This window comes from Echinops telfairi, unplaced genomic scaffold (genome assembly GCF_000313985.2).
Source record: "Echinops telfairi isolate 266 unplaced genomic scaffold, ASM31398v2 ScPeMD7_9;HRSCAF=40, whole genome shotgun sequence".
Classification (NCBI taxonomy): domain Eukaryota; kingdom Metazoa; phylum Chordata; class Mammalia; order Afrosoricida; family Tenrecidae; genus Echinops; species Echinops telfairi.
Genome location: NW_022103906.1, coordinates 58,646,548 through 58,657,616, shown reverse-complemented (window position 1 = coordinate 58,657,616; position 11,069 = coordinate 58,646,548). Strand labels below are relative to the sequence as shown.

The 11,069-nt window shown below is 47.0% G+C and overlaps 1 protein-coding gene across 1 annotated transcript in view; it reads right to left on the bottom strand.

Moving 5' to 3' along the window:
- Positions 1-11,069, bottom strand: part of ENPP6 (ectonucleotide pyrophosphatase/phosphodiesterase 6) — a 134,189-nt gene that overhangs the window by 24,100 nt on the left and 99,020 nt on the right. The window contains exon 4 of the mRNA XM_004696461.2: positions 669-810. Coding sequence (XP_004696518.1) covers positions 669-810 — 142 coding nt within the window. The remainder of the gene's footprint in view (positions 1-668; positions 811-11,069) is intronic.

Here is an 11,069-nt window from a genome sequence, read left to right as displayed (position 1 = left end):
CACGCACGCACGCACACACCTATAGAAGAAAAGCTAGTCTCTTGAGTCTGTGTTTCATCATCTGCTCTTCTGCTTTGATGAGACAGTTCAAAATCACAAAAGGAAACAATTTGGGGAGCAGATGGTGAAAGCACAGATCCTATGTTAGTAAAACAAAAAATAATCCCACCCTTTTAGTTTTTCAGGGGTACAGCCTCTGTTTTCATCTTTTTGGCCCTTTTAACAAGCTTGTATGGTGATGGGAGAACTATCCTCTGCCCATTTAACCCTTGTGCAGAGTAAGACCCACGAGATTTAAAATATAGCTTACTTGAAGAAATGCAGGATGTCTGTGGAACATTCCGGGGCAGAACTCAGGCCTCCTGCCTAGTCCCTGCCATGCAGGTATGCAGAGTGATTTGGATTCTAATGAGCTGGACTGCTCTATCCCTAACTCAGGTAATACCACAGACCTGGGTCATTTGAATCCTCCTTTGATGGGTGTAAAGTAAGGGCTCTCTTGGTACCTGAAGAGGCACTGAGTGAAGAAAAGAGACTCACAAAGTCTTTGCATTGGTCTAGCCAGTTAGCCATCAACAATGAGAAGGAAGATGTTGAAGGTCTGATCGTCAAAGTGACAAGCAGATAGCAACAGAGAGGTTAGAGCAGTTGTCCTTGCGTTAAGTCACCTGGATCCATGTGGTCATGTATTTCAGGACGGTGTCTACAGCCTTGAGGGCGTCTTTTCTCTGAGGTGACAAGGGGCCGTAGTGATGGCCTTCCACATCGATGCGCTCATAGTATATGGCAGCCAGGTCAGCTCGGCCGCTCCTGGAGAGAGCAAGGTAAGAAAGGTAACAGGTAAGAAGACTCCTCAGCTTCTTCCTTCACACTTACTGTGTAAAGACACTGGCCTGTCCCAAGCACCAGCTTTCTGGGACCAATAAACCCAGTGCCTTAAAATACAGGGAGACTCTCCAAGGGACAATCAGGAACACTGGGCCTGGAGCTGTCAGTTTTGAACACCTGGGTGACAAAGTTAGAGAGGCCATCTGTTGTTGGTCACCTCTGTTCCCGGTCCAGTGAGCTGGAAGCTGTGGTAATAGGCAGGGAAGAGTTCTCATTGCTCCACTCTCACTGTCATGGGAAGACAAAGAATACTAGAAGTAATTATTTAAATAATTATGATTGAACTATTGCTGGACATTAAGGAGGCTTCTAAATGAAAAAAAGTATTTAAGTGTATTTAAGATGTAATAGACTAGTATGATTAAGAGCCAACTTTACCATGGCAACTTGGTGAATAGATTCGTGTTCAGGGCCTGACATCAACAGACAACCCCAGGCCGCATGTTCTATGGAGATACATGACGAGCAGCAGCAGTGTGCACAGGCAGTGACCTCTGGCAGTCACCACATTGCTATGGATACCAACATGACCTCGATTTTAGGCAAATCTCCCCTTCTTGGCCAGAGTATTAATGGTAAAACTCCAAGTTATTTAGCCTTCTTAGGCTGGGCTAGGTATGACTGGGAACTGGTAATATCTATTGGAGTAGAAATCCACATCTTAGGGGAAGAGTAGGGAGGTAGTTCTTGGCAGATACTGTTCTCTCCATCCTCCCTATGGTGCTCCCTACAGTGTGTCTCATGCAGGCTAAGTTGCTTCATCCAGCTCTGGCTTCACCCATAATCTCCCCAGAAAGTCTCCAAAACAGATCAAGATGACAACGATGATAATTGTGTTGTTGCTGATGATGCTCGTGGTAGTACTAATAATAGTAACACACAGAAGATGGAACAGTAGAAAAGAAATTGAAATTAATTCTTGTTGGAGTTTCAGGGATTTGTAATTGATATTCTTGGCAGATGGGATTATTTCTCTTCAAAAGCTGTATATTGAACACACATACTCAAAGCATGGCCATTCTTTCTGTGGTCTCACCAACACTCTGAATGGGAGGAAAGAAAGTATACCCACAGGACCTGCTGTGCCTGAGATCTGCCAGTCCAGGGGAAGGGAACACAGCCTCATCATGGTGCACTGTGCTCGGTCTGCAGCCCCAGCCCATCCTTCAGGTCTCAAAGGAGATAGAGCCTCCTCCAGGAAGCCTCCTTTGATGCCCCAAGGGTTGGTTGGGAAACTCTCCCTTGTGTTTTCTTAGCACATTCTACTCTCTACTGGGTCATGCTTTTTCCTTGCATGTAGTAGTTGTCCACTGGTCCCTCTCCCTCTAAATTTGGAGGTTATTTCACCCAAGGGGATATGATTCGTTCTCCACTGAATCTGTGATATACTGAACATTTAGAATTCTATACATATCAGTAGAATGGATACTAATAGTAAACACTCAATAACCAATAGCCATCAGTGCTCAAGCATAATGTTAAGGATCTACATTCCAATTTAATCCTCATGATAAAGTAGGATTGTCTTGAACAGATAGCTCAAGACAATGACCAGAATCAACTAGCTAGTAAAAGGATTCAAATCTAGGCCCACTGATTCCAAGACCTTGACCCATCCTTTGATAACTGAAAGAACTCAACCACCCACATTGGTGGAAACACCTGGCAAGATCATTTGGAAAGGGCCCCACAAATCCTACAACCCTGAGAAATCTGGATCCAAGACAAAGCAATGGCATCACCATGAAACCAAGTCACGTTCACTGTCCGATGCCCAGTACTCACTGTAGAGTTCTGAAACCGGAGAGAAGGATTTCCTTGTGGAAAAATATTCATAGATTTTGCAAATGGAGAAGTAGGCCAAAGGAGTTACTGGAGGCCTCTTGGGTCTCTGTGACACATCTAGAGCAGGACATTCAAATAACACCCCCCAAAGGCACTCTTATTCTACTTCTGTGGGCCTTAAGGAGACCTGATGTGTGGCAGTTACATAATCTCCGGTCAACTTGTGAAGGGTAGAGTCAAGCCTGTCAATCAGGTCTCAGCTTGATGACCTCATTTGGAGGCATGACAGAGATAAATAGCTCACTGGAGGCCAGACACACACACTCTCTTGGCTTGTCTCCCTGTGAGTCATTCCTGTTGACAAGCCACATGGAGACACACTGATGGCAGCCAGGGCCCTGGAGCTGGTGGAGCAACGTGGAGACCCACACCATCGCTGAGATACTTCCACCACCACTGGATCCACCAGACTTTCCACCCGCTGGCCTGTGATCTTCCTGCATTCGGCACCATTGCATGTATTGCATGAGTCTGACGAGGAATTTATAGGTTAGGGTCGGACATAGGGGTTAATTTCGGGCTTATGGACTTGATCTGGACTGGACTGGGATGCTTTCTTGATATACAATTACTCTTTGATATAAAGTTCTCCCTTATACACATATGAGTGCCTATCAATTTGTTTCTCTAGTCCAGGGGTCCTCAAACTTTTTAAACAGGGAGCCAGTTCACCATCCCTCAGACCCATTGGAGGGCTGGACTATAGTTTTAAAAAAAATCTATGAACAAATTCCTATGCACACTGCACATATCTTATTTTGAAGTAAAATAACAAAACAGGGCAAAAATACCCAGCGGGCCAGATAAATGTGCTCGGCAGGCCGCATGTGGACCACGGGCCGTAGTTTGAGGACGCCTGCTCTAGTCAACCAGGGCTAGCACATGATGCCTTACTATGTGCACAGGACAGTGGTTTGAATCTACCCAGCGAGTCTAAAGGAGAAAGCACGTGACCATCTGTTCCTGTAAGCATTGCAGACTATCAGACGGTAGGGCACAGTTCTCTTCTGTCCGACCGGGTTGTTAGAAGTTGAAATTGACTCCCTGGCACGTGCCAACCAATTAATTCACTAAAACCGGGCCTTGGAATGTCCACTCGGTTCACTAAACGGGGGAGCAAGTTCTAGAGAATGTTTTGTCAAACACCTTCCTTCACTAAGGTCGTTTTTGACAAGAGGGCAAGCTCTTTCGTGATATTGCAACCTTTGACTGGGTATCCTCAGGTGAACTCCGTGAACACTGTAGAAGAGACATTGGTTTTGAATCAAGCTTGGTCTCTTCTCTTTTTAGAACCAATTAAAGTGGTCCTCTGGAATAAGCACCGTTACCACCCTCCTCCTCAATGTGAATTGGTTGAACTTATTATTTAGGTGTTTCTCACAAATTATATTATTCATACTTGTTAATGTGTGAATGACTAATCCTAAATTCCTCTGCATCTGTGGAGAACAAAAAGTCACTGTAGGGTCCCCCAAGGGTGTAGGTGGTGGGTAAAAATGTGTACTAGGTAAGAACATTTTTAGGTACATACATCCCTAAACTTTTTTGAGGCCTGTATTCCTTAAAGTGAAGGGGCTGAGAGACCTCCCTCTACCACTGTGTTTGACCATAGTGAACCTCTGTAAAATGGGAACCTCAGAGAATGCTTCGCCACTCTGTTAGCTACTTGCAGGTTTCCCATGCCTGGTGTCCACGTGGCACTGTGTTTGTTTAAGTGCCCATACTCCCTGGATGGGGCTGCATGTGCGGGGTTTACCACAATGATGTATTTTCAAAAGCAACGCTTCCTGTTGCATTTAAGCACCGTGAGTTTCTTTTAGGGCACTTCCTGTCAGATTGCTGTCAGCAGCTGTCAGGTTAGTTAGTCCTTGACTTAGGACAGCCTCGTGCACAATGGAACCAACACTGCTCATTGCAATTGACTCATTATGAACCATGTGATTTTCCTTGATTGACTCATAGAATCTGATCATCAGGCTTTCATTCCTAGTCTGCCTTAACCTGGACCTTCTGCTGTAGCATGCCTCGCATCCTAGAAAGAGACGAGCCTCCAGGGGCAGATGGGCACTGGCCCAAACTGAACCCTGTATGGAAAGCGAGAATACCTACTCTACAGATTTCTCTCAGCTGTTTATCACACACACACATTCTCCATGTGACCAGAAAGCCAGCCATCACCACAAATTTACCTGATGGCTTTATGGTAGGAAGCAGTCAACCACAGGTACTAGGCACAATGCATGTGAGATGCCGAAATTCAGATGTCATATACCGGTGAAAGGTTTCTAAGTTGGAAGTTCATCAATCCTTTAGGGACCTAAGTCTTTAAGGGCTGTGACCTCTCTTCTGTTTGGAGTTCAGCTGACAAGTTCTTAGTCACCAGCTGTTTTCCACATGGTCTGGTCTCCATCACAGGTCGGTCCATTTGTGACCGAGTGCTGGGTGAGGAGGGATGGGTGGAACTTCGTGTAGATCTCTTCTTGGCCATTTGCAGCTCCAATGTCCAGGAAGCATGTCAGAAGGTGCTGTGCCCACCACCCCAATTACCGGATAGCTCTAAGTGGCCGAGACCTGAGCTGCAGAGAGACCCAGCTCTCCCATCGCCTCAAGACCCTGTCTAGGTCTCTTTACAACACATCCACCTTTCTCACTGGAGTTTGTGGGAAAGAGAAAGAATCAGGGTGTAAGAAATGGAAGCAACTTAACAGGACGGTTAAAGTTATGGACTGCTCAGAAACGATGACCCAGGACTTGGAATGAAGGCCAAAAATGGACTGCTTGGCCTCTCCATATGATACTCAGCATGTCGTCAGACTCTGGAGGGAAACTGCTTTTTTTCTCCTTTGCCTTGGCAGGACTTCGTCTCACATACTTTGGGCATGTTGTCAGGAGAGGTCAGTCCCTGGAGAAGGACGTCATGCTTGGTAGAGCAGCCAGGCAATGAGGAAGAGGAAAGCTCTAGACAAGGTGGACTGGCACCGTGGCTGCATTGCTGGGCTCAACGTCAAAAACAATTGTGAGGAAGGCAAGGGGGCAGACAGTGTTTGGTCCTCTTGTACCTAGAGTCACCATGAACTGGAACCAACTGAAGAGCACCTAACAACAATGGTTATTAAGGAGCCCTGGCGTCGTCGTGGGCTATGCGCTGGGCAGTGAACTGCAAGTTCAACAGCTCCAACTCACCAGCCTCTAGCAGGGATACAGAGGGAGCTTTCTGGTCCCATCACGGTTTACAGCCTTGGAAACCCAAAGGGGCAATTCAACTAGGGGTCAGACTTGACCTGATGGTAGTGGGTTATTGTTGACTGTGGATTAGAATTCAGATTCTATAAACCGAGTTCTCCCCATCCCTGCAGGAAACAGAGAAGTGGGGAATTATTTTAGCCTGTTAGAGTAGGGAGCCACAAGAGGGCTTGATTATCCTCCACATCATTAAATAGATATAGCTTTGTATTTAATAGCAATTGTACACCATCGTTCTTTTTATTTATGGGTGAGTGCGTATGTGTGCGCACAGGATTTTCATAGTCTCCTTTGGACCAGGTTGGTTATCCTGATCCCCTCAATAACAAATAAAAGAAAACACGAGCACAATTCTAAGGGAGCACATGACAAAGGAGACCAAAGTTAGGAAATTAAACTTTGACAGGCATCGGAGCCAGACAGATCTAGGTTCAAAATCTGGGCCTCATTTTAAGAGGAGGAGAAAAGCAAAAATCTCTCTCTCAAGGTCTCAATGTCCAAATCTAAAGAAACACACTGGTGTTAAACAAGCTGGTGTGTACAACATGCTGACACATAATAAAAGATAGGAAAAGAGTACCATCAGGTCCCCTCCCACCCCCACCCCCCCCACCCTCAGGATGTGCAGCAAGGAGGAGACCCCAGCGTCTATCTAAAGAGCATCCACACCCTTCTTCCCAGAGTCCATCAGGAGGAGGAACTCGCAGGCCACCTGAGTCAGCTTCCTCCTGCCCTGTGTAAAAATCCTCCTCATTGTCTATCCTTCCATTATTGGCACCTGCAAACTCTGGGTTCCTGAAATAATTCCCTAGAGTTTGTCAAAGGGTAGTGGCCATGTCCACTTTCCCAAGAGCCTGATCTTTACTGAGCCAAACCTGTTGTGTGGGAGCCAGCGTGGGCCCCTCCAGCCTCCTGGATGGCATCCTCCTGGACCATGCACTACACCCACTTCTCTGACCCCTTCCCCTAATGGACTACCTATGGCTCCTTTCAGCTCTAGCACCATGCATCTTTTTCTGCCTGCGGAAGCATGGAGATCAGGCAAACAGAACTTCTAAGATGAACTCAGTGGCATAGATCAAAAGCTGTTCTCCTTTTTGGCAGGCTAGGTGGAGCTGGCCAGTTGGTATGCTGTCCCCACATGTGGTGCATGCAGGCCCCAGTGACTGAGGGTGCATCCTGCTTACCATGCAAACCGCTGAGATAACAACAAAGGCTATCCTTCACCACAACCTCTGGAGCCTCTGGCCTCCAGTGTGATCCCAGAAAGTAGAATTGCCAAGAGGCATCCCTTGCCTTCATGTCCCTGTTCTGTTCCAGGGCATCTTAGAAGTGAAGTGTAGGTAGACCAAGGTGACAGACTAGAGGCTTTAACCATGGAATTTTCCTTTAGTCACTTTACGCTCAGAAGGAAGCCCAGAAGCCAGGGCCCTAAGCTCCAGGGCATAGAGCTGAGCTGGGCTCTGGCTCAGGAAGGTCCTGGATCTTCAGAGCTGAGTGTCCTCCCAAAATGTGGGGAACACCACCTACGAAGTAGGGTTAGATGTGAGAATAAGCTAGATTTGCAGAAGCACAAGGCTGGCAAGTAAGTATTTTTAAAAATGCCAATTCTTTTTCCCTTCTCCTTTTCTCCATACTGATTTTATCCAAGTTCAAAGGTAGGATGCTGCAGGATGATGACCTGGCTCAATAAAGCTTTCTGAGCACAGGATGGCAGGGCCCAGCTCAAGTGCGGAAGGAAGTCATCCTTCTTAAACGCTCCCTTCTTGTGCAGTTCTATTGCCCACCGATCCCCTGCCTGTGAAGCCACTGCCTACTTGTCAGTGGAGTTTATGTATTGTTAAGCAGGTGTGGTAGTTATATAATCTGCTATCAATTTGAGACTATTATGAGTGAAGGGGTGGAGTTTAGCCTGTCAATCAGGTCACAGTTTAATGACCTCATTCGGAGGTGCTAAGGAGATAAACAGCTCACTGAAGGCAGGACACATGTTCACTCCCTGTGAGACATTACTCATGATGAGCCTGAGGAAGCTACGCTGATGTAGCCAAATCCCTGGATCTGGAGGAGCCACATGGAGACCCATGCCAGTGCTGAGAAGCTTCCAGCACCACTGGATCCCCAAGACTTTCCACACACTGGCCTGTGATCTTCCTGCTTTCAGCATCATTGCATGGCCGCATGAGTCTAAAGAGGAATTTATGGACTAGTATTGACAAATGGGGTAATATTGGACTTATGGACTTGATCTGCACTGGGCTAGCATGCTTTCTTAATGTACAATTACTCTTAGATATAGAGCTCTTTCTTATACACATATGAGTATCTCTATGAATTTGTTCCTCTAGTCTACCCAGCAGGTAGACTAGACACAGCAGGTGTTAGCAAAACTTCCAGACTATGACAGACTATGAAGCGAAGCCTGGTGATAAACTTCTGAAAAGTAGTCAGGAATTGGATTACAGCAACCCATTCCCATTGTACACCGAGTAGCCACAAGTCAGGGGCGAACCAGACGGCAGCTAACAACAGCAGCAAAGTTCTCCCTAGGTGTCGGTCTCTTCTTGGTTGCACTTGACCCTTGGCAGAAATGTTGTCTCTGGGCTGACTCCAGGTTCAAGACCTTCCTTACATCTCCTGTTTTCTGCCAGAGCCGGTCTGTCCTGTGTCCCATTCTCTCTGCTCCTCAAACTGATAACAAAGTGAACAAAGACAGCGTAAAATCTGTGTGTGTGTGTGCGCGCACTCTTAAGTACGGTTCCAATTACAGTGAGGGACTCCAGATGGAGCTCAACAGAAACCAACAAGTGAGCTGTGAAGTTCCCTACGTGCTCCTCCATCAAGTCTGCTGAAAAGATAATTATACATCTCCACCTAAACATACGCCACACGAGAACTGATGATTTCATTGTCCACTTCCTACTTCGTCCTACATGTGAAGTGGTTGAGATTGTTCTTGGTGGGGCCTCTCTACCACCCATCTGTCTCTGGTGAGGAAAGAGGTTAGATTAAAACAAAGAAAGATGTTGACCCCTAACTGTCAATCCTTTATTCTTTTCAGTAAGAAAGTCTAATAAGAAGGCACACACTGTAGGGCAGGCAAATCCATAAGATCAAAAAGGAAATGCCTCCTTGGTCTTTTTCAGAAGGCCTACATCAATTTACAGCCTGCCTCCGGTGGGAACACTTGGTTTATTGCTCCTTTGCTTCTCTTGACTGTCTCATTTCAAGCACTCACCAGCGCTAGCGATGGTGGATCTCCAACTCTGCACTTAACTGTTCAAAGAGGCTTCTTCTGGTGGCCGTGCTAGCTTGGTAGAATGAAGACCTCACAAAGCAATGATGTTGGCCTGGCGCAGTCTCCCCAAGGCCTTCCCTGCCCCCTCCCCCTGGACTCCAGCCATTTCCACAGCCTGCAATGTGACTGGTTTGAGTTGGGCAATGTGACAGCACCAGAGCCTGCCATTTACAAGTCTAGCCTGGGGCCACTGTCCTGTGTCCAGTCCCCTGTAGACCTTGCTCTTTTTCTTCCTTAGGGAACCCAATGCTTTCCCTAAAACATACACATCCATAAACATACACATAATCACAAGACACACATCCACTACACCATCATAATAATTTCTAAAGACTGTGGACCTTGGTGAATGGATCAACACTTCATGTGTTGGCAACTAACAGAAACCAATTAAGAGAAAGAGGCAGCTCTCCGGTACGGCCTAGCTCTGCCGTGGTGCTTGGGATAAAAACCAAACCAAAACAAACTTCTCTAGAGGGAATAGAGCTGTCCTTATTCTTCCACTCACTTGGCCTCCCTCGGGGCAGAAGGTCTGCTTGGACGGCCAGCTCGTTGGCCATCCCAGGCCCGGGATTCTTGGCGCCATGGGCTCTGCACTGATCTACCTGTGGGCCGTGGAGTGCTATAGAGTGAGGTGAGATGAATGTGAAAAGGAGCACAGTGCCCACCAGAGTATGGGCTTAGCTTATTTGAATGAAAACCGTGTTCCACATTTTCCTATTTGGCAAGGCCATGGGCTTGAGGGATGACTAGCATTGTGGATATGTTGGAAGCAGCATTGTTTAAACACAGAGCTCTTCCAAAGTTCCAGCTCTGCTACTCTGTTCTTTGAGCTCAGCTATTCTGCTTTGTTCACACCATCTAGTCTACAATTCATGATCCCAGCTCATCCTACGTGCGGCGTTCCAGCTCTTGTGGGCAAGAAAGAGAGAGCAAAGTAGGAATGAGGCAGGATCACATGACACACAGGTTTTATAAACCATAAAAGCAACTTTCCACTGATCCTATCCCTTCTTTCTCTCACCCCCCTCCCCACCCCACCTCACCCCACCACATATACTGCGCCCACGAACTGGAAAAAATACAAATTCAAAATTTGTTAGCTCTCAGTGTTTGCATATTTCAAAACCATTTTGTCCCCTATTTGCTCTCCTAACCCTTGTTTGACAGGTTTCAAGACAGTGGGGTCATTCTAATGGCTCAGCACTCTGCTGCTAATGGAAAGGTTGATGGTTCAAATCCACCAGTTGCTCAGCGGGAGAACAATGTGGTGATTTGCTTCAGTACAGACTTGAAAATGCTACAAAAACTTCTGCTCTGTCTTAGGAGTCAGAAGTGCCTGGGTGGCACACTACAGCGAGAGGCAGCAGAGGCAGGGCTGCCATTTCCTGGCTCTGGGATGTGGTTGCTGATCCCCACCTCGTGGGGCCCAGGGGGAGCGTTTGATTCCTAAATCTGAGGCAATCTTACTTAGAGGAGCAGGAGTAGGTTACCCACAGTTAAGGGCAGGCCTACTCTCAGCCACTTAATGTCTCCATGCTCCAACTTGGGTGCTTCCTCTGCTTTGACCCTACCCAGAAGATCCACTGGAAGGCCCGGGTGATCTCATGTGCAATCCCTGCCAATTGCAACCTCTACCTGTCCCTCTTCCTGACTTCTACCCACAAGGCTTTCCCCTTTCCTGTCTTGCCCCTCCACTTCCCTGACAGAGCCTGTGTGTCCTACTCAGGAGAGCACTGCTGATTGCAGTCTCGTTCCAACATAGGTTTGTGGTTCTAGGTGAGGGGGGTGGGGG